At 46.3% G+C, this 22,938-nt stretch overlaps 1 protein-coding gene across 4 annotated transcripts in view; it reads left to right on the top strand.

Moving 5' to 3' along the window:
• ZFYVE1 (zinc finger FYVE-type containing 1) overlaps nt 1-20,374 on the top strand; it is a 45,257-nt gene extending 24,883 nt beyond the window's left edge. Inside the window, exons 4-12 of one of the 4 annotated variants that reach the window (XM_027971985.3) lie at nt 1,972-2,186; nt 10,834-10,940; nt 13,253-13,361; nt 13,901-13,998; nt 14,085-14,202; nt 15,603-15,773; nt 16,480-16,660; nt 17,140-17,253; nt 18,686-20,374. In XM_027971985.3, coding sequence (XP_027827786.1) covers nt 1,972-2,186; nt 10,834-10,940; nt 13,253-13,361; nt 13,901-13,998; nt 14,085-14,202; nt 15,603-15,773; nt 16,480-16,660; nt 17,140-17,253; nt 18,686-18,918 — 1,346 coding nt within the window. In that variant the 3' untranslated portion in view covers nt 18,919-20,374. The remainder of the gene's footprint in view (nt 1-1,971; nt 2,187-10,833; nt 10,941-13,252; nt 13,362-13,900; nt 13,999-14,084; nt 14,203-15,602; nt 15,774-16,479; nt 16,661-17,139; nt 17,254-18,685) is intronic. The other 3 variants (XM_060418251.1, XM_042252722.2, XM_060418250.1) reach the window with 3 other exon arrangements.
• The last annotated feature ends 2,564 nt before the right edge of the window (nt 20,375-22,938 follow it).

Here is a 22,938-nt window from a genome sequence, read left to right as displayed (position 1 = left end):
GCTCAGTGGTCGTGGTGCATAGGCTCCGCCCCTCCGCAGCATGTGGGATCCTCCCGGAACAGGAATTGAACCTGTATCTCCTGCGTTGGCAGACGAATTCTTCACCACTAAGCTATCACGGAAACAGCGCCCCCCCTCCCTTTTTTTCTTTTGCTTTATGCCTTGCACTATGCCAGGTGCCTTGTTTTGTTTTGTTTTTTTAAATAAAAGCTGAATAACAAAAATAACATTGTTTTCCTTAAATTTTTAAACATTTTAATTTTTTTGCCTGTGTCACACAGCATATGGAATCTTAGTTCCCTGACAAGGGATCGAATCTGTGCCCTCTCCAGTGAAAGTACAGAGGTTTAACCACTGGCCCACCAGGAAAGTCCCAACATTTTCTTAAAAATAAGTGCAGACTTAATGTATCTTTGTTACTCAGCTCAATCAACAGCAGCTATATTTTACAAACGAAGAAACTGAACTCAGAGAGCTTAGGTTATGTAACCAAGGAGGTTCCAGCTAGTAGGCTGCAAAATTGGGATTCTGAATCCAGAGTTGTTTCTGGATCCAGAACTTTGGCTACTTCTCTTTGATGACTGTACCTTTAAATTGAGCTAAAGCCATATTTCCAGTGTTTAATTGGGATGATTTTGTTGTTAAAATATTAAAGGAAATTATGCTGTATGACTCAGGGAATTCAAACCGGGGCATGGTCACAACCTAAAGGGGTGGGATGGGGAGGGAGGTGGGAGGAAATGTTCAAGTGGGAGGGGACATAGGTAAACCTATGGCTGATTCATGTTGATGTTTGGTAGAAATTAACACAATCCTTCAATTAAAAAAATGCATTTTAAAAGCAACATAATCCTTTGTCAGCACAGAATCTAGTTTCTAAAGAATAAGATAATTTAGGTTTAAAAAAAAATTAAAGGAAATTAAACCCAAAAATCCTTCCAAGTTTTATCTCCAAAAAGATTATTGAATCTGTTTATACTGCTGCTCCCTAAATTTCTGGATAAATGTTGGAGAAACTACGGGAAGGCTGATAGCCTCACACGTTGGCAGTTGTCTGCAACTTCACTAGCATAAGACCAGCGCTTCCAGAGCAGCTATTTATTTTAAATGCTCATTAGAAGGTGACTGGTGAAATCCATCCATAGGATGGAAGACTGTGTAGCTGTTAAAAAGAAGAAGGAGATGTCTTCTCACAGTGTGTCAAGTGTACAAGGACACACGCTTACTGCATGTTATTAAGTGATGAAAGCAAGTTGCACGTATGTGTTGGGAATTATGTAGGAAAGAAATCTGAAAGGGTAATCACCGGACTGTAGTTCCCTTTGAAGAGTAGGAGGAAGTAGAGGACCTACGTTTCTTTCCTTTTATGCTTTGACATGTTTGGATTTTTTACAATGAGCACATTAAAAAACAGACACTTCTAGTTAAGAATCCATCTTGTAATGCAGGGGACTCCAGTTCGACCTCTGGTTGGACTACTGAAACCCCCACATGCTGTGGAGCAACTGAGCCCTCGTGATGCAGCTCGAGAGCCCGTGAGCCACAGTGGAGATCCCTCGTGACGCAGCTTAGACCTGCTGCAGCCGTTAAACACATAAATATTAAAAGTTAAATAAATGACTGATTCTTTTTTTTTTTTTTTTAAAAGGTACTTCCTTGAAGTGTAACACACATACCAAAAAGTGCACGTTGTATCAAAAGTGTATACCTGAGCCCTTTCACAAGCTGAGGGTACCTGTGACTTCAATACCAAGCCATGATCCACCAGCCCCCACTTCACAGAAAGCCCTGCTCGTGCTTCCTTCTAGGCAGTTCCTTCCATCCTGACTTCCAACAGCATAGAGCAGTTCTGCCTGTTTATGTACTTTATATTTACAGAGTCACACCACATATTCCTTTCATAATGAAAGACAGGAGACTTTTTTTGTTAAAGAAAGGCCCCTGTTCACACACGTGTTTCCACTTGTCCAGATCACCCCTCCGAGGTGCCGGAGAAGCTCATCCAGGACCGGTTCCGGAAGCTGGGCCGCTTCCCGGAAGCCTTCAGTTCCATTCACTACAAGGGGACGAGGACCTACAACCCTCCCACTGACTTTTCTGGGCTTCGGCGTGCTCTGGAGCAGCAACTGGAGAACAACACCACCCGTTCTCCCCGGCACCCGGGCGTCATCTTCAAAGCCCTGAAGGTCAGTTGGTTTCTGGCCTGAGTGCTTCTCACTGGGGCACCAGTGGGTGGTGAGGACACTCAGTTCTCCAGCTTCTGTCAGTGCTGGTGACTAGAAACCTGGGCCGGAAAGAGAGGGTCTGTGAAAGGAAGGGCATGAGTGGAGTGTGTTACCTGTTGAATGGCATCCTCTTGCCAGGAACATGAATCTCGGATGATAATTAAAAGGCCCTCATCTTGGAGAAAAACCTTGTTTGACCATTCTTTATAATAAAGATATCAACTCAGTTCCTGTCAAGACTGCTTCCGTTTCCAGGTTTGCTTTGTATACACCTCTGTGTTACCATGCCTGCAGGCGGAGGGCAGAGGAGCAGGAAGGAAGAAGGAAGGAAGAGGGTCTTTGGAGCAGTGCTGGGAGTGTGGGATTTGGAGAAAGGACAGTGTTGACATGAAGACTTGAGCTAGGGATTTGAGGATGCCCTGAGGGTTAGGGCATAGAGCCCGAGACCGGAAGAGATAGGAAAAGCGGTTTGCATAAAGCTAGGCCGGCCCTGGTTGACCCAGGAACAGACTTTGGACATACGCTGATTTGCTTCATCCATGGAGTTTAAAAGGTTTGCAGTGGGACACAATGTGAGCAATTTCTGCATCTGGGTAAACTGTATATGGAAGTTCATTATACTATTCTTGCAACTTTTCTACAGGTTTGAAATTACATCAAAATGAACAGTTAAAAAAAAAACGAGGAGGGAATGAAAAGTTACTACTCAGACAAGTTTATGGTTTTTGCATAGTGGTTACTAAAGGCTATGTTTAGTAACCTCACAAAATTCACATCTTGAAATACTTTAATGCCCAGTTAGTATACATGTACTAGTAATATACATGTCCAGGGGTTTGGGAGGTGATTGGGTCATCAGAATGGAACCCTCTTGAGTGACTTTAGCACCCTTACAGATGGAGCCCCAGAAAGCTCCCTAGCCCCCTCCACCAAGTGAGGACACTCTGAGAAGTCACCATCTATCAACCAGAAGGCAGACCCTTGCTTGGAGGCTGCCATGCAGCACACTCATCTTGGATTTCCAGCCTACAGGACTGTGGGGAATAAATTTCTGTCGTTTATAAGCTTCCTAGTCTGTGGCATCTCATAATATCCTGATTGGACTAGAAAAATGTGGGACTCTGGAGGCAGACAGACTTGTGTTGGGATCCCAGTTCTGCCATTTACCTGTTGCTTGGTCTTAGGAAATTAGTTTGTTCGTTCATCCATTCAACAAATAAATGAGTGGATCTCTGTGTTAGGGATTGAGGTGCTGGAAATAACCGTGGAGAATAAGATAGACAATGATCTTTGCCCTTATAGTATCCTTCTTCAGGGGCTCCTCAGGTGATTCCACGGTAAAGAATCTGGCTGCCAGTGCAGAAGATAACGAGTTCAGTCTCTGGGTTGGGAAGATCCCCTGGAGGAGGAAACAACAACCCATTCCGGTAGTCTTGCCTGGAAAATCCCACAGAGAGAGGAGTCTGGTAGGCTAGAGTCCATGGGGTCACAAAGAGTCGGACGTGACTGGCCACACATGTCCTTGTGATGGCTTAGAGGTAGTCAGGTGGAAGATTACACCCAAATATTGTGAGCATTCTTAAATGGAGGCTGAATCTGTACTGTTATACAAAGGCTGTAAAATCTGATCCTTAAGACTATTGACAACTAGGCCAGTGGCTGCATTATAGAGTTCCTTAGGTTTTCGCAAAGTTGACCTAGCTTAGTGTTTACAGAAGCCCTTCAGGGACACCAGGTGCCATGAGCAGTAAGCCGTGCTCAGTGGTTCGCTCAGGGGTTCTACCTCGCATCTTGGATGTCCTCCTCCAGGCCGGTTTGTCAGGGCCTTTTCTGCTGTTCCTGTTGTTAGTTACTTTTGAGAAAAAGAGTTACACTGTGTTTTTATGAGGTGATATGATTGATGAAACTTTCTGTGATTAAAACGAGCCTGGTCAGCTGGAATTTTGAGGACTCTTGGTAACTGTTGGCCTCAAGAGTTTACCTGGGTCTTGTATTTCCTGTTCTCTGAGGCAGGGTCTGTGCTGTACTGAGGTGTGGGCCCACGGCTCTGTCCATGGGATGGAGTTACCTGTTTAAGCTTGTGTTTTGGGCTCTCCTCAGGGAACTCTGGGTCTTGCAGCTTAGTCAGATAGATCCTTGAAAAAATTGTTTTGTCTTTTTCCGGTTGTTTTTAACCTTCTTTAAATTAGAAGTTGTTCATTCTCTGATAATCACACTTATAGAAAGCTACCTTTAAGGTCTGCATTAGGCAAACTGACCTAGGAGAGGTTTATTGCTGTTAAAATACTCTTAACAGAAGTCTTCATAGTTCATAACAGTGCATAATATAATGGCCATTTATTTTTGTCCACTTATTTTTTGTTTTATGTTGTATTTTTTTTTTAAGTGGCCTTGCATTCTTTTTGGAACAAAAGAGTGGGGATGGTCATAAATAGATAAATTATCAGTGCCAAAATAGCTTGTTTGGCTTTCTGTTTCTGCCATTTTTTTCTTTCTCCACTGGTATTTATTCTTTACCTTGTCCAGTTCCTTACTGATTCCCTGAGGAAACACTTTAAGAAGGCTTGGGATATATTCTAGTATGATTTATATGATTTTGTTTCCTCTGTGATTTTCTCTTTATTTTACATGAGATATACAGAGTATTGTTAGAAAAAAATGTATAAACCTTTTGGGAAAATTGAGAGGCACTGTGTGCACTGTGAGGCAAGACTGTGATGGCCAAATAAAGAAATCTCAACCCTCTAGTAAGACCACCACCATGCAAAGGCGAGCACTGACAGGTTGGGCAATAAAATATCAAAAAGGATATGAAGCCCTGTAAACTCCTACAAACTTCTGGTTGAGGTAAAATTAGTACAGCCAGTTTGAAATGCAGTAGTATAAAGAAATGCTTAATGTATATTCCAACCATGTCATTTCTAGAAATTGGCCTTAAAGCAACTCTTCCACAGGAACACAGAGACCTATATGAGGATGTTAATGGCAACATCCTGGTAATAGCAAAGAAAAAGGCAAACTAAGTGTGCGAAAAATAGATAAATGGGGCATTATGTGATTCTTTGCTACTTATTTTAAAAAGAGAATTGGGGTTGTGATGTATCTATGTGCACTTATATGCTTTGCTTTTTTTTTATGGAGTGTTGAAGCCTAGCGTTTTTTCCATGCTATTAAATATCCTATAAAACCATGTGTTTTCTTTTTTTAAATAGCTGCATGCTTTTTCATTTATATGGATGGGTCATTTTTTATATGTAGTAGTTCTGCCCTTACTTTAATAGTACTTGCCATTTTTCCTTGTGTTTTCTGAGTACCTAAAGATATTGCCCACATTCTGCCTGCTTCCTCGGGTAAATTGCAGCTCCCAGTGCTGCTGGCCACCCTTTCTGTGGAGTATTTACTGATGTCATGTTCTGTGCTCTGCACTGACGTGTATTCATTCATTTTATCCTCATACCAACTCTGAGGTTGAGAAACACCGGCACAGAGAAGTACGCTAATTTGCCCGAGATGACTTGTCTAGTGAGTGGTGGAGAATTTGCTGTTTTAATATTCACTTATTTATTTGTCTGGGCCAGGTCTTAGTTTGCAGCCTGGCACTCGGGATCTTCGGTCTTTGTTGTGGCACGTGGGATCTTTTTTAGTTGCAGCATGTGGGATCTAGTTCCCGACGAGGGATTGAACCCAGGCCCCCTGCATGGGGAGCGCAGAGTCTCAGTGGACCACCAGGGAAGTTCCAGTGCTGGGGAGTTCGAACCTGGTAGTCTGCCTCCCAAGTCTGTGCGTTTAAATCCTAGGGTGTATTCCTTCTCAATAGTTACTCGACTTTTAAGAAGGTCAGAAGATGGGTCGTCTTTAAAGGTTCTTGATACATACTGGCAGTTGCCTTTAGAAAGGACATTCTTATAAGTTGTATATGAGTGTTTGGTTACTTTAAAAAGTTATTTTTTTAGTTGCAAAAGCAATATGTGTTTGTAATAAACAATTGAAATAGTACAGATTCAAATAGTACAATTCCAATAGTAAGGTATGATTTAAGTCCCTTTCACTCCTGTCCCCCTGACTGTATGATAACTGTTATAATACTTTCTGACATACGCTTCCAGAAATTTTTGGTGCTTCTTCAGTGCGTACAGAAATATATGTATGTAATGTTTGTATACATTTTCTCCCTAAATAAGTCAGATCATAGAGAAGTTAAATCTTTTTTCCTTCCTCATATTCTTTTCATGTTCATTATTGAACAGGAAATGTGATGAATGAGCAAGATTGAGGCGTTGTAGAGTGTGTCGCACACGTGTGTGCGTATAAGACCTTCAGTCACTTTCTGCTCTAGCAACTTGCCCGTTTGTTTCCCATTCATTCTGCTGATCTGGTCGCTCTTCCTGCCATTTAGCCTCGCTGTGGTCCAAGCCCCAGTTCTTTTCCTCCAGGGGAATTTTTCTCACTTTTTAACCTCTCACTTGTTTGCTCAGTTTCCACAGTAGCAACAGCTCAGATACCTACCAGCAGAGCACAGTCTCACTGATGAAGTAAGTCTGTTTAAAGAAAAGAGATGCTCAGGTCCCTATTGACCAAGGAAATTGAATATTGAATTAACTGTTGTTGCCTGTATTTACAGTTATGAATAATGGAGAGAACCATTTTAAGGTTGGATTCTTACAGGTTTTATGTAATACCTCCTTTAGCCTCCAATCTCTAAATGTAGGAACTCTGACTCTCTAATTCTATCACATCAGGAAGCACCTGTTAAGTATTTACGAAGTTATTATATGTTTGGGGGGGAGGTGGCATCGTGGGTTACATAAGAGTCTCCATTTTGAATTAGAAAATTCACTGCTAGCCTTTGATGACTGGAGTGAAACTTACACGTTAGATAGTAAGAGCTGTACTGTTGTCAAGGCAGCTAAATTTCAAGATCATCTAGTCTCCAGGCAGCCTTTTCCAGACTGACCTCAAATGCTTTCCCAAGCTTTCTCAGGAAAGGTCCTTCCCTGCCTCTTATGGCTTTGGGGCCTCAGGAGGGAGAGAGCCCAAGAAACCCTGGAATTATGTGAGACTTGGAATTCTTGAAAGAGATGAAGTATATGGATTAGGTGGTAATGTCCACACCGGAAAGAAACAGGCAGGTTATAGAGGAAGGAAGGGTGTCTCCTTACCCTTGTGTCTAAAACACATGAGCATCAAGTTTTTTTTAACAGTTACTGTTATGTTTCTATACTTTTCTTTTGGCTGCATCCTCCAGCATGTGGAATCTTAGTTCCCTGACTAGGGGTCAGACCTGTGCCCCCTGAAAGGGGTGTGTGGAATCTTAGCCATTGGACTGCCAGGGAAGTCCTGTTCCCATTCTCTGGATTCATGTAAGTCTTCCTGATACTTGTCAAGGTCTGATTCATCACTGACTGCCGGCTCTTCAGTGAGTTGTGAGAAAAATAAGATGCTTGTGTTACCAGCATTTGAGAGGATGGGTGGCCAGCATCTGAAGAGGTAAGGCTGGTTGGTCTTGGAGTTCTCTTTCTGATGTCATAAGAAGTTACTGTTGCCTTGGCAAACAAAAGCCAACAGTTGTCTAGTGCCGATGACAGTGGAGGTTCTCTGGGGATTTGTTGCATGACGATCAGGCTGCAGATTGCTTCATGCTAAGCCTTGAGATACTTAGAAATGTCCTCATTTTTCTGAAGATCTTCCAGAGAAGTGAATCAGGCCACTTGAACAGAAAAAACCTTTTGCTGTCACTATTATTGGGCTGCAATTTTACATTTACTGGGGAGTGGCATGCCTTCTGAATTCAACCCAGCTGTTGGATTCACGCTAAATTTGATATTTTTCCTAAGGAAAAGTATTACTTAGGTTATCCTTTCAGTTACCTTTTTAAAAGAGAAACCGATGGCTAAAAATGCTCTTCTTTGGGTTTCATTATACATCTTTAGTAGCTTCTGCATTCCTTATTTAGCTCTCTTTTTCTTCTTTCTTATTTTAACACTGCATTTGGTACTTAAGCATCTTTCTGCAGCTAAATATTCACCCACAAATGGAACCAGGCATGAAGACTAGGGAGCTGTCATGGAAAGGAGAGAAGCTCTTATATTCCTTCTGTTGGCTGGATCAGTTGGTGAGCGTATCTGAAGGAGAAAATTAGAGAATTCTCAGCGTAAAAAATAAAAATATTAATCGTGGTAGCTCACGGTTTCTGAGCTCTCAATCTATGCCAAGTGCTCAATGGAGTAACTTCATTTGATCTTCACAGTGTAATCCATGGAGACCCCTGCTGAGGAAGGTGGTACTAGCCACCCCCATCTTACAGATAAGGAAATTGAGGCACTTGAAGAGCTACCAACTACAGGATGAAATTTTTTGTGAGGAGTACTCACATTTATGCAAATTTTCCATTTGGTTTCATGCTATACCCAAGTTTATTTTTTATGTAAAAATAACTTCCTGGGACTTCCCTGGTGGTCCAGTGGTTAAGATTCTGTGCTTTAACTGCCAGGGGCATGGGTTCAATTCCTGGTCGGGGAACTAAAATCCTGTATACCACATGGTGTGGCCAAAAAATAAAGCAAAAACTTCCTCCCCAAATCTTTCAGTAAATTGACAAATTAGGAAGATGATGCTCTATTTGCCTACCAGCTAGCCCCAGAGGGTTAGGCACACAGCTGTTTGAGAAACACAGCTGTTTGAGAAATACAGAAAGAGTTATCAGTGATTTGGCCAATCAGTGAATAGTTAGCCGTAAATTAGAGAGGCCTGTGGGTGTGGGATAAGACCTAGTGCAGAGGCAGGGCCAAGGTGAGGAGGAGAGGATGGGTAGGTTGGTGTGTGCATGGGGCTTGGTGCTGGGGCACTTCATTGCAGAGGTCCTAGTTGAGTACTTGTTAAGACGTGTGCTGGACTAAGAGGAAGATCCAGAGGTAGTACGTTCCTTTCTCGGTATTTGTGATCTAGTCTGGGAGATCAGATACATATGTCAGGCTTATAGCTTTGCCTCATCACTCACTACCTGGTTCAGATGTTAAGGACAGGAGGTGCTCAGAGAAGGCAGAGTGTGATCTTCCTAGAGTGGTTGGGAAGGCTTCATGGAAAAGGTGAGACCAAGGATAGGTCCTACTCAGAAGTAGGAGAGAGGAGGATGGTGTAGGCTTGACTCTGTTGGGTTTGCGTCTTGTTAATTCTCTTTAATATTCACATGTATATTCCTTTATAGTCTGTCTCCAAATCTTACTTTTTTTCCCTTACTTTTTACAAAATTATTACCAAGAGAAAAGGATGTATATGTATTAACCTTAGATTTTATTTTTTGGTCCAAGTCAGGGATTGCCACTCGGTCAGCCGTCACTGGCAGGTGGTATTTTATGCGCATGTTCATTATCTTTCCAGGAGCTGAATTTGAATGCACATGGGTGAGTCCCACACCCTTAGTCTGCCACACTCTTTGCCACTACTCTTGTCTTGAACACCTGACCTGACTCAACACTGAGAGCTTGTGCTTTTGAAAACACTTGGTTTACAACTCAGGGTATTAGGCTTCACTGGGAAAAAGGAAAAGGAGTTTTAATAAATAAGTGTCCTTAAGCGAAATTCCGTTTAGAACTCGAGAATCTTAGTTTAGAACCTAACCTGCCCCTTTTCCGAATCTCATCTTAAAATTTCTTTCACCTTTTTACTAAAGAAAGTAGCATCTTGTCCTTCTGTTTTAAAGCTACTTTTATATCTCTTCCCCTGAGTAGTGCCTGGCTGCCACAGAAAGAGTTGAGACTTAGGAACTGTGAATATTTAATAATTTTTAAAGCCTAGAAAGCCTATTTATATTTAATTCATATGACTTTTTCCACTGCATATGACTGAAGGCTTGGAGGGAAAAAAACCAATCAATCAGCCTGAAGAATACTTTCAATATAAAGTAGTGAACACAAAGAGGATTAAAAATGGAAGCTTCCTTTAAACATAAAAATTTCAGTCTGTTATTTCACATACCTTTATCTTTCTACTTGGCATTTATTTTGGCCGTTTGCTGTCTTTTGGGTTAGTTACTGTAGTTGATAAAAGGCTGCCAATACCTAGAATAATTCTCCTTGCTTTTTGGCTGATAACCCTTTTTTCTACATAGAGATAATTCTGTGGCCAGTAAACTCCAGTGAGTGTCTGTGGTTAGAACTGGTGGAGACGCCCAGAAAACTCGCAGCGCACTTCTGAGCTCTGTCTCCCTCTGACTTCAAGACAAGCCACCTTCTCGAGTGTCGCTTTCTTTCCCAGCTTCACAAAGATGAAATGGGCACTCGTCAGTACCTGGTGGTTTTGAATGACCGGTGGAGTGTGTGACGTGTTTATAACTTCCAAGGTCATTAGGAGAGAACAGTAACTTTGCTTCCTTCTGAGCTCTTGGGAAATGGGCTGGTTCTTTCTGAGGTTTCCTGTGGTGAGGATTGGTGTAAGTCAGGCCAAGAAGGTGGAGGGGAAGGAGCAGAAGTCACTGGCTTCCCACTTCTAGCCGCAGAACCGGTAAGAAATAAGCCAGCAGTGAGGGCATGTTAGAAAGGCAGGCAGTGGAATGCCCAGAGCTCCGAGCTCTCTGCTGAGCCCCTTCGCATGTCACCTTCCCTCCACGCAGGCTCTGAGTGACCGCTTCAGTGGTGAGATCCCCGATGACCAGATGGCACACAGCTCCTTTTTTCCAGACGAATATTTCACCTGCTCCTCCCTGTGTCTCAGCTGCGGGTAAGTCCCCACCGTGGGAAAAGAGCCTCAGAGCAGTGCTTCACAGACTTCCCTGTGCCTGCAGATCACTTGGGGTCTGCTTAAGTTAGACTGTGACTAAAGGATGGAGTGGGGCCTGAGATAGGGTATTCCAACAAGTTCCCCGGTGAGCCTGATGGTCCAAGGACCACACTTTGAGGTTGTGGGGGATTCTAGGACACACGGTTAGGAAGAATTCCCTGAAGATTCCAACCCTGTTTAGATGTGAAATTGACTGGTTTGAGTAACTATCACTGCAGAAAGCTTTCAGTTCAGTTCAGTCGCTCAGTCGTATCCGACTCTTTGCGACCCGATGGACTACAGCACGCCAGGCTTCCTTGTCCATCACCAACTCCTGGAGCTTGCTGAAACTCATATTCATCGAGTCGGTGATGCCATGCAACCATCTGTCATCCCCTTCTCCTCCTGCCTTCAGTCTTTCCAAGCATCAGGGTCTTTTTCAATGAGTCAGTTCTTCATATTAGGGAGCCAGAGTATTGGAGCTTAGCATCAGTCCTTCCAGTGAATATTCAAGACTGATTTGCTTTAGGATTGACTGGTTGGATCTCCTTGCAGTCCAAGGGACTCTCAAGAGTCTTCTCCAACACCACAGTTCAAAAGCATTCAGCACAGAAAAGCAAAAGCATGGAAAGCTTTAGGTTGCCTGTTTTTCTGTGTTTCTCTTACCAGAGCTTTCAATTCTAGTCATTCCATCCATTCACTGTGTGCACAGCACTGGGGTAGGTATCGGTCCTAGTGGATTCCTTTCATGATGAGGGCAGATGCCTAGAGCACCTTAGAATTATCCAGGGAGCTTTCTAAATGATTGAGGCCTAGGCTTTGCCTCCAGGGTTTCTCACTTACCAGATTTGGGGTGGTGCCTCAGCATTGGTGTATTTAAAACGCTCCTCAGGTGACTCTGATGTGTAGCTGAGTTGAGAACATTGAGTTAGGGCAGTATTCTCAAACTTTATGTATGCCTCGCCTCAGGATTTTGTTAAATGCAGATTCAGAATCAGCAGGTCTCGGTGAGATGCTGTGTTTCCAGCCGGCTCCTGGGTCATGCTGGTGGCCCTTTGTTACAGGGGAAAACAGCAGTGATTCTCAATTTTAGCATGCCTCAGGAATACCTGAAGGACATGTTACAACAGGTAGTTGGGCCTTTCTCCCAGTTTCTGATTCAGTAGGTCTGATGTGGGGCCTGAGAATTTGCCCTTCTGCTAAGTTCCCGGGTGATACTGATGTTGCTGAATGGGGACCACACACTGAGGCTCACTGGATTAATTTGAACTGTTGATAGCTACTCACTCACGGGCCAGCGACTTGTTGGATGCAGCCTGGGGGTTTAAATGCAGTGTGTCGGGGTCAGATTGCAGACTGTGTCTTGCAGACACTGGCCCACCTCTCCACTGCTTTCATCACTTCATCTTCCGGTCCTGTCCTCCACATTTGCCCATACGGGGAGACCTGAGCCTTTTCTGTTATGAATCGCCTTTTTGCATCGATACCTATAGGCCACCTTCTGGGGCCACCATGTTTGCTCTGAGTTTGTAACAAGGACTTGGTCCTTGGATTATACAGTCCGTGCTATGGAGGACTGAGGCTTGTCTTAGAGAGGAAAGAGGGATGTTCGTTGCCAGTGTGACTTCGTTTAGCGGGCCCCATGAGCCCAGCAAGAGAGGCTTAGGCTCTGTTGGATCATCATCACTTTCCCATTCTAACTGTGCCTCACCAGGGTTTCCAGAGCTTTCCCTTCTGTCACAGTGAAATTCTAAAGTCCTGGTCCCTGGTTTTGCATTGTCAGGAGAGCAGAGCTCGCTGTTCATTTGGAAGGTTTTCTTGTTGAGCTTAAGCCTCCTCTTAATGCGTTGTCAGAATTTGAGGGTCAGGTTTTGTTTTGCATCTTGGCGGCCTGTTCTGATTAAACTTCTTATTTCATGCTGTTGGGATGTTTGAGTTCCCTGAAGGCTGTTCAGGTTTTATCTCTCATCAAGGTGCTGTCTTCTGGCTCCTCCATTCCTATTGAGGGACCTGGTGGTTTTCCAAGAAGAGATACCCTTTTGGCCCTTTCTCCTCATGCAAGAGTAATAGGTACACTACCTGTGTAGCACTGTTGATTGCAAGTATGAGAGAGGCCCTTAAGTTTCCAAAACAAACTGCTGTCTCTGCTCCGTATTTGGGGCCCAATTAGTAACAGGGAGTCTAGTTTTGCCCCTGCATCTGGCTTAATGCTTGTGCGTAAGCGGCCCTGGCTCCTTTTAGCAGCTTCATGTCAGCTTTGGTGCCTCCCTCAGGGCTGGATGTAAGAACAGCATGAATCACGGGAAAGAAGGGGTACCTCATGAAGCCAAGAGCCGCTGCAGATATTCCCACCAGTATGATAACCGGGTTTTCACCTGCAAGGTGAGTCCGCCCAGCCTCTCCTCCAGCAGCTGGCTTGCTGGCTACACTCCCCTCTTGGGAAGACTGGCTCAGGACCACTCTTGACTGTATCCCAAAGTATTTGATATTCATTCAAATTGAGTCTCCAGCCATTAAAAACTCACATGTCCATTGCCAGGGGCCCCTGGGCTTTATTTTTTTTAAGCTTAAATCCCCCCCTTATTCTGTTGAACCTATATACCAGGTTCATCTACATTGAGTGTTTATTCTTAAGAGTGAAATTGCTCTTCAAAAACCCAGTTTGGATGGATTTCTCCTGTCTATGACAGGGATAGAATTTGTAGCTCAGTTTTGGGCCCCTGGAACGGGTACACATTCAGATCATAATCATTCAGGGCACTGACTTCTCTGGAGAAAGACTTTCCTCTGCTCTGCTAAAACCCAGGGTCTGTAAACCCTCAGCAGGTCTGGTTTGCAGGCAGTGGGGCTGGACAGGGGTGTGGAGAGGCCAGGGGGTCTGGCGGACAGAGCGGAAGCTGGCACAGTGCTCCGTGTTTCAGGCCTGCTACGAGAGAGGCAATGAAGTCAGCGTGGTGCCCAAGACGGCTGCTTCCACTGACTCCCCCTGGATGGGTCTTGCAAAATATGCCTGGTCTGGGTGAGTTTCAGTGGCTGGCACTTGGGTCTGTTTGTCTCTCCAGGCCTCTGATGTGGGGTTCTAGTATCTGTCTGCCTTCCTTGTAGGTATGTGATCGAATGTCCCAACTGCGGCGTGGTCTATCGTAGCCGGCAGTACTGGTTTGGGAACCAAGATCCTGTGGATACGGTGGTGCGGACAGAGATTGTGCACGTGTGGCCTGGAGTAAGAGCTGTTTTATTTTCCTGTTTTCTCTTCAGGTTGTCCAGTTATTCCTGTGTATGGGAAAGTGGAACTTGTTTACAATGATGGTTAATCATGAATTGCAATATATTGGTGGTTTAGGAAGCTATGATCTGGAGTGCCTTTTTTGTTCTAGACACTTCATTTTTTTCCCGTTTCTTGTATAAATATTAGAAACACGACTTAAACTAAAAATTGATATATAGTTAAACCGCCTTAGCAAATTGATATATAGTTAAACCGCCTTAGCAAATAAAACTGTATGTTCTCCTCACTCATTTTCCGTATGTATGTTTATATAGATACAATTATAATATATGTGCCACTTAACTGTTTTTTTCTTGTACAACAGTTTTGCTTTGTTTCCATATTGCTTTCAGTTTTCATCATTTTCATTTGTAATCACTGTGTAATAATCTGTCTAATGTTATAGTTTATTCAAACTATAAACTATTCCCCATTTTCTTCATTTTGAACATTCATGCTGTTTATGATTTTTTTATTATCAAAGAAAATGCTGTCGTGACCATCTTCATGTAAGAAAGCCTTTTCTTTGTTTTGGAGTATATTCTTCTTGAAGTATATTCTAAGAAATATAATTACTATGGACCTTTACTGTTTTTAAATTGGATTTTTAAATTCAAGATGTTGGAAAAACAAATCTATTTATGAGGCAGTGATACAGTGCTTTCATTCTGGATTAAACCACGATTCACACTTGGAATTACCCATCAATCACAGCACATCCAAAGCCTTTTCCCTTCATGGAAGAAAGATAAGCGATTTTCTACGTGTTGTTTGCTTCAGTCGTGTCAGACTCTTTTCAACCCCATGGATTGTAGCCCACCAGGCTCCTCTGTCCATTGAATTCTCCAGGCAAGAGCAGTGGAGTGGGTAGTCATTGCCTTCTCCAGGGCATCTTCCTAACCTAGGGATTAAACCTGGGTCTCTTGCATCATAGGCAAATTCTTTACCATCTGAGCCACCAGGGAAGCTCTTTTCTATAAGGGGTGGTGTTCCCCTTTCTGGGTGATTCCTAAAGCAACAGATCCTAACCCAACCTGGAGTGGGAGACCTCTTGGAGGAGGTGTCCTCTTGACAGGATTGTTTTATTTCCCGGGTTGTATATCTCACAAGCAGAATAAGTTCTGAATTGAATAGTTGTGCACAAAGTCCTGTGGTCATCTTGAAGAGTAGTATCAGCAATGACTCATAGCGTATGATGTTGCTTAGAAGCCAAAGGGATTCTGTCCTGACCCTGCTCTTCTCTGCCAGGGAATCTGTGGTTTGAGTTGGCTGTGTAACTCACCTGAGACCCCTCTCCCTCCTTCCCTTTATTCCTGTCACTCAGAACGTGATGGGAGCCTGTGTTTTCCTTTCAGACCGATGGATTTCTGAAGGACAACAACAACGCTGCCCAGCGCCTCCTGGACGGGATGAACTTCATGGCTCAGTCGGTGTCTGAGCTCAGCCTCGGGCCCACCAAGGCTGTGACGTCCTGGCTGACAGACCAGATCGCCCCTGCCTACTGGAGGCCCAACTCCCAGATCCTGGTATGGCGGCAGGATGCCCTGGGTCCCTGGCACAGCCCATGCTCCTTGTGTTGCTTCGCCCTGCCCTTAGCTTGTTTTGCAAGGAAGGCTTGGAGTCTCTCTCCCAGCCGGATGAGCTTCCAGAGTGTTGGAAAGTGTGTCTGCTGATTTCCCCTGTTATTTTCTGAGTGTTTCTGTTGTGTTAGATTTTAGTTTACTTTCCCACTAGAGCCAGTTGTTACTGGTCAAATGTCTGAGGTCATACCTATAGACTGTGGAGGAAAGGGAGCCTTTAGAGGTCATTTAGGGTCACCCCCAGCTTGATACACAAACCTCACGGCTCCCACATCAAGGGAGCCCTCAGATTTGGCCCAAACGCTTGTGACAGGAGACGTGTTCTCCTCAGCGTCCCAGAGGCTCATGAGAAGCTGTGAAAGACATGAATCCTCGTTGCTTTTATGGCTGAAATTACATAGTCCTTCCTGAGATCCCTGTGACTCGGCCAGGTGGGTGTGAGGTGCCTTTCCAGCACTTCTTGGAAGGAAGTGTTGATCACAGCTGTGCTTCAGTAGGGGCTTCCATGTGGCTGGAGGTCTTAGGTCCCCTCTGTTGGGACCATCAGGGCCCTGCCGTCCTCAGATGACCCTCAAGGCTCCCTGGGTTGACTTTCTCAGCTGAGCAGACACGAATGACGCCTGCCTCTCTGTTTGTTTTGGGCTTGGACCAGAGCTGCAACAAATGTGCTACGTCCTTTAAAGATAACGACACCAAGCATCACTGCCGGGCCTGTGGGGAGGGCTTCTGTGATAGCTGTTCATCCAAGACCCGGCCGGTGCCCGAGCGGGGCTGGGGCCCTGCACCCGTGCGGGTGTGTGACAACTGCTACGAAGCCAGGAATTCCCAGTTAGGTAACGTGGGGCCCAGGAGCCACAAGGTGGAGGGGGACCCTCTCCTTGGCACTGGGTGTTGGGAATGGGACTCTCACCTGCCCAACCCTGTTCCTCCCCGCCTCACTGTGAGAGCAGTCGCTCCCCTAGTCTTGCCCAGGCATCCTCTAAGCTCTTTGTTAACTGGGTCCTGGGGGTGCTGTTCCTTGGGTGGGGAAGGGTTAAAGCTGTCCTGTGTTTACCATAGGCTTAGACTGAGTCTTCTCCTGGAGGAGGTTCTAGGTCATGCTCCTGGCCCGCTGTAAAGGAAGGTTATAAAATAGCTCCAGAGGCCTGAGGTAAAGGAGTGGCAGACCTCACTGGCTGTGGTGTGGGTGCCCACAGCCCAGACCCTTGCCACCCTTGCAGAATGGCACAGGGTGCCCTGGGAGAAGCATCTAGAATTTTCCATTTGGGGAATGACTCGGAGGTGATGGCATTTCCTTCACCATTGTCTGCAGATGTCACTGAGGCACAGGGGGACGACGAAGGTGGGACGCTGATCGCTCGGAAGGTGGGCGAGGCCGTGCAGAACACTTTAGGAGCCGTGGTGACAGCCATTGACATACCACTAGGTGGGCCTGGCAGTGCCTCGGGTGCGGTGTACGTGGGTGAGGGCTCGCGGAGTGCCGTGCCTTGGGCCGTCGTTTTGTCAGCCTGCTGACCTGGATTGAGTTGGGCAGCAAGGACGCGGCTAAGATTTACTTTCCCTGCTTCATGCTGAATACCTTGGTGGTTTCATGTCTATTCCTGGAGACCGTCCTCTTAGGCCATCTATTGCTGCGTAATAAACCACCTGAAAGTGGAAAGGCTTAAAACAGTCATGTCTCAACAGGAAAGGCAAGTGTTCTTCTCTAAGTGGCATTGCCGGGAATTATTGCTGGATTTTCCAGTATGGCAGCTGGATGGATCTTGGGGGGCCAAGCCAACCTCACATGCCGGCTAGCCTGGCAGGGATGTCTCGAAGGCTGGGCTCATGAGAACTTCCCCCTCACCCCCATTCCCTGTATTCCCCATGCCTCTGCACGTGTTTTCTCCAGTGCTAGTGACTCCTTACGTAGTGCCTCAAGGCTCTGAGACAGGCCTGGACCTGGAAACTAACTCTTCCACTAGAGTCTGCTGTAGTCACAGAACCTGTCTAGATTTGAGAGAGGGGGCAGGGCCTCAATCTGCCACACCAGCCAAGCTGTTATTCCTTTAAGATTTAAGAGAGCCACTCACCTGATGTGAGGGGATGGGCTTATAACCAGGAGGGGAAGAGGGAGATGAAGGGAAACCTGCCAGTGTGTGGAGGGCTTAGGCAGAGGTGACTGGGCCTGGGGCATTCCAGCCCTTCATAGGGGAGAGACCAAGGGCTCCTGGGTGGCTGTGATGACAATTGCTTGGATCAGATTTAATCACCGTGGCTCACAGAATGAGCTGATGACAAGCTTTTGACTTGAGAGTGTAGAAATAGATGGATTGATCCATCCTGGAGGCTCAGGTTGCATCCGCTCTCAGGTGACCAGCAGGGGCAGGGGCCGCCCTTGGCAGAACCTGCCAACTGTGCTTAACAGGCACTCACCTGCTGAGCACTCACTGGCTGTTGGGTCCCAGCTCATCAGATACTTTATTTCTTGTAATCTTGTAACTGCTTTTGAAGGTGAGTTGTTACAGATGAGTAAACCCAAGGCCCTGAGACTCTAAGGAACCTGTCAATCCCACAGCTAACTGACTCAGGCTCAGTGGAACTGGGATGAAGCCAAAGCCCGAACTTTACCATTGCCCCGGTGGTTCTTAATTCAGCTGTAGTTTAGGCTCACCTGGAGAACGTAATAGATAGGCACATATCAGTGCCCGACATCCTGACCTGCATGGTAGGGGGTGAGGGAGCCCTGGTGGAGGGGGTGATGTGTGCATGCTAAGACTGTGAGCCAGTGAAGTGTCTGCCGCTGGCGTCTCGCCCGGTGGGACTTGGGGTGCTGGGTCCCGCATGTGCCGCCCGTCATGGCCCCTTCTGTGACGCAGGTCTGGTGAAGGATGCGGCCAGGCCGGCCTACTGGGTCCCAGACCACGAGATCCTGCACTGCCACAGCTGCCGGAAGGAGTTCAGCGTCAAGCTCTCGAAGCACCACTGCCGGGCCTGCGGACAGGGCTTCTGCGACGAGTGTTCCCACGACCGCCGGGCTGTCCCCTCGCGAGGCTGGGACCATCCTGTCCGAGTCTGCTTTAACTGCAATAAAAAGCCCGGTGACCTTTAACCCCAGCTCCCTCTCCGAGTCCTTCACAATTCCTTAGGTTCTCAGGGTTAGAAATGAGGTCGCGTTGAGGTAGGCCCTCCTCCTGGTCACCTGTGGCGGTGTGTGTCCTCTCTCCTCGTCCCGGGGGCCCCTTTCCCACTGTGGGGTGGCGGGTGGGGGGCTACAGACAGCGAGCCGGGGCGAGCCGGGCGGCAGGCCCGAAGGTGTGAACCCCACCAGGGCAGGCGGCCCAAGCAGCTTAGAGCAAAGGGGAATGAACTCTAATCCAGTGCATTTTATTTCAGTTAAAAATAATAAGTACGTAAATATATATATATATATATACACACACACACATGCACACCCATATATACATACGAAAGGAACGTGGAGCACGTTCAGGCTGCCACTGGCCGTGGACACCCACGCGGTCCGTCCCCAGCAGGGATCTGGGGGCAGCGGGCAGCAGGTCTTCTCCCCACGAAACCGAGCCAGGTCCCAAGGCCACTGCACCGCTAGCCTCCCTCTGCCGCTTCTCTCCGAGCCTTCGAAGCCTTCGTGCCCCTCGGCTGCCAGGGTAGGAGCTTCCCAGGGACCTTCTGCTGGGGGTGGCCTGCGGGGGAGCTCCCTGGGCCCTCCAGAGTCAGATCCCAATCCCTGGCCTTGGCCTGTTTCAGAGACCACCCAGCTTCGCGTGCAGGTCACGGACGGGTGGAGGGTGTGGTAGGCTCCCCGGACCCAAGGAGTCCCCAAGCACAGGTGGCGTGATGGCCCTCGAGCGGGGCTGGGCACGGAAGGAGACGGCCTTCCCCAGCAGTGTTCCCTGCTTGTCGATGCTTCCATTCGCTCCACCACTTGGCTTTCCCGCCCCACAGCGGAGCACCTGCTCCCACCCTCCCCTCCCAGCCCCCGCGAGCCCCCCATCTACTGAGTGTTGCACTAGGGTTCTTGCTTATTTTGAAGTGTCTTAATTCTTTATTCCCAGACACACGACCCCTTGAGCTGTTGGAGGGGTGGTCATGAGAAATCTTCCAGGGAAACAGAGCACAGAATGGACTGTTAGTGGTTTTTTCAAAGTATATACAAACATTTCAGCGGATCATTAGGAAAAAATTCTCCAGTCCTGGCGAGAGAAGTCACATGAACTTTTGTTTCTCAAGAGCTGGGACATCCATATCTGTCGTGACTGGAAAGAGACCGTTGTGCTGAAATACTGTCATCATGGTGGATTTTATCGTCAATGGCCAAAAACAAAGAGTTTGAAGTGACACAGTTCTTGACTGAACTGGGGGGTGGGCCAAGCTTCAGGGAGGTGCGTGGTGGTCACTCTTGGCGTGTCACTGTGATGTGAGCCCTGGAAATGTGTTGGTCCCTCTCAGACCTGCTTTCTTCCCGCCTCCTGTGGCCCAGTGACTGAGGCCTGCTCTAGTACTGTGTATGATTAAATTCGCCGTTATAAAGGAATCTTCCTGCGGAATATGGACTGTGGCCTCTTTCCTTTAAGTTCATCAGTATCATCTTGCTACCTCTTTCTAGTTGATGAAAAATGAAAGAAAGTGAAGTCGCTCAGTCGTGTCTGACTCTTTGTGACCCCATGGACTGGAGCCTACCAGGTTCCACCATCCCTGGGATTTTCCAGACAAGAATACTGGAGTGGGTGGCCATTTCCTTCTCCAGGAGATCTTCCCAACCCAGGGATTGAACGTGGTCTCCCGCATTGTAGGCAGACGCTTTACTGCCTTAACCGCCAGGGATGTCCCCTAGTTGATGAAAGCTGGTAGCTTTTCAGAGCAAAAGCCAAGTGAGAGGTGAATTTTACTTGTAAATATCTCAGTTTATTCCCTGGGAATGCTCTCTCCCAGAAGAGATTAGGTGTTTCTAGTGACCTATGGAAACACTGGGAAGAGACTCTTCTCCTTTTCTATCTGCCCTTTGGTGTCGATCCTCTCCCCTGCCTTGCTCTGTCTGTTTAGCTCCTGTTGAACAACTGTTCTCCTGGCCTGTCGTGTGGGGCCACCCCTGAGCATAGTGTCTGCTGGACTACACAGGAAAGATACAGAAAAGTCTTCCGAACTCACTTTCTTATACTAGTCAGACCAGGAGAGAAGAAGGTAACCCGGTATCAAAATAACCTAAAGTTCTCTCTTTTTTTTTTTTTGTCCTACACACCCAGTGTTCATCTTGGTTTTGTGGCAGCTGCTTAAATTCAGATGAGGCCAAGAGTGCAGGTGGGTGGGTGGTAGGAGCAAGCAGGGAGATGGGTCCAGAAGTCACCTGCAGGAAAATTAGGTTTAAGGAGATCTTACACTTCCAGGGCAAAAGTAAAAAGTCCATTCTGTCTCGAATAGATTTCTTGAGGAGAACTTGTTAGCTCTCTCACTCATTAGCAGACCTTAGGCAAACTGCTTTCTTTTCAGTTTTTTTTCCCTCAGTATATTGGTGTGATCTTCACCTGCTTCATAGGGTCCTAAGAATTAAAAGGGAATAATGGTGGCAAAACACTCAGTGTCTAGATGTGGTAAGTGCTGGGGAAACTAACCACCCTGGAGGTTTCTGTGAAGCTCAGACTCAACAGTTAGATGATTACAGATGAAATGGAGTGGAGGACAGCTTGCACAGATGCCCAGGTGAGGGTGAAACATGTCCCAAGAGAAGGGGCAACAGGGTAAGGCGTGTGTGTTCACATCTCGAGGCCACGTTTTATCCCGAGACACAAGAAGCCATTGAGTGCAGGGATCTTTGGGGAACGTCCTTCTCGTGGCAGTGGCCTGGAGAGGCAGACTTCAAGGAGTGGGCCCAGAGGATTCTACCATCATAACATGAATGGAGGAATTTAGCCTGCAGGTGTTTACAGAGATGGTTACGTGGAACATTTAGACCAGCACAGAGTGAGGGCTCACAGGTAAGAGGTAAGTGGGTGGTGACCTTGTTGGGGGCACCGAGTGTTGATCTGTGGGCAATTCTGGTGACCAGTCTGTGCTACTGTTCTCATCTGTTAAGAAGGCCACGAGCAAGCAAACAGCAAAGGATTTATTGGACACTGGTGCTGATGCCACCCTTTGTTCATTCTAGACCTTTCATTGTCACCCGGAGGATCAGGGCAAAATACCCTAACAGGCCTGCAAGTGAAAAATATCTCGAGCGTATGACGGACTCAAGTCTTTGGGACACTTAACAAGCCAGTGTGCCAAAATGCTTTATCAACTTCACAGTGAGGTTTAACTTTTCATATCATCTAGACCAAATGTTAGGAGCAGTGACCACTAACCAAACATAAGAACAGATTGCTAAATTAAGAAGTTTTGACTATGTCCTCACCTTTTTTTTTTTTTTTTTTAAGCCTAAGGCAAACATACAGCTAATTCTTTGACAACTGTATTTGCCTAGTAAGAAACTTGGGCTACGACACAGTTGACAAGGACTTAGGAAGGTGTTTGGGAATGTGATGTGCTCAGTCATGTCCAACTCTTTGCAACTCCATGGACTGCAGCCCACCATGCTCCTCTCTCTGTCCATGGGATTTTCCAGGCAGGAATATTGGAGTGGGTTGCCGTTTCCTCCTCCAGGAGATCTTCGTGGCCCGGAGATTGAACCTCCATCTCCTGGGTCTCTTGCATTGCAGGTATAACCACTGGCTGTATCTCAGAGCTGATCAGGTACTTGAGTAGTCCGTTGTCTCCTGTCTCTGAGACAGTGTACTGTTCAGAAGTGGACCCAGTAGCCACAGCTTCTCTGCAGTACAGAATTGTGGCAAAAGCCCTGCACTAGAGGTGCAATACCAAAGATACTCTCCAGAGAAGGCAGATCATGTTATCAACAAACTTGTGAGAACTTAGAACTTCTGGGGGGTGAAAGTACGAGTGATATTAGGGTCATATCTTAGCACCTATGCTTGTCTGTGCTCTTCGGGTTGGGGCATGTCACCAAAATCAATCCAAAAAATTCTGCTGATTGATTGGTCAGCTGGACCTTTCAATCCTAAGGCTATTTCCTGGTTCCTCATGCAGGTCAGCATACCAGGGCTGCAGAGATACAGGGGCA

This window comes from Ovis aries, chromosome 7 (genome assembly GCF_016772045.2).
Source record: "Ovis aries strain OAR_USU_Benz2616 breed Rambouillet chromosome 7, ARS-UI_Ramb_v3.0, whole genome shotgun sequence".
In the NCBI taxonomy this organism is placed as follows: Eukaryota; Metazoa; Chordata; class Mammalia; order Artiodactyla; family Bovidae; genus Ovis; species Ovis aries.
This window is presented reverse-complemented; position numbering and strand designations above follow the sequence as displayed.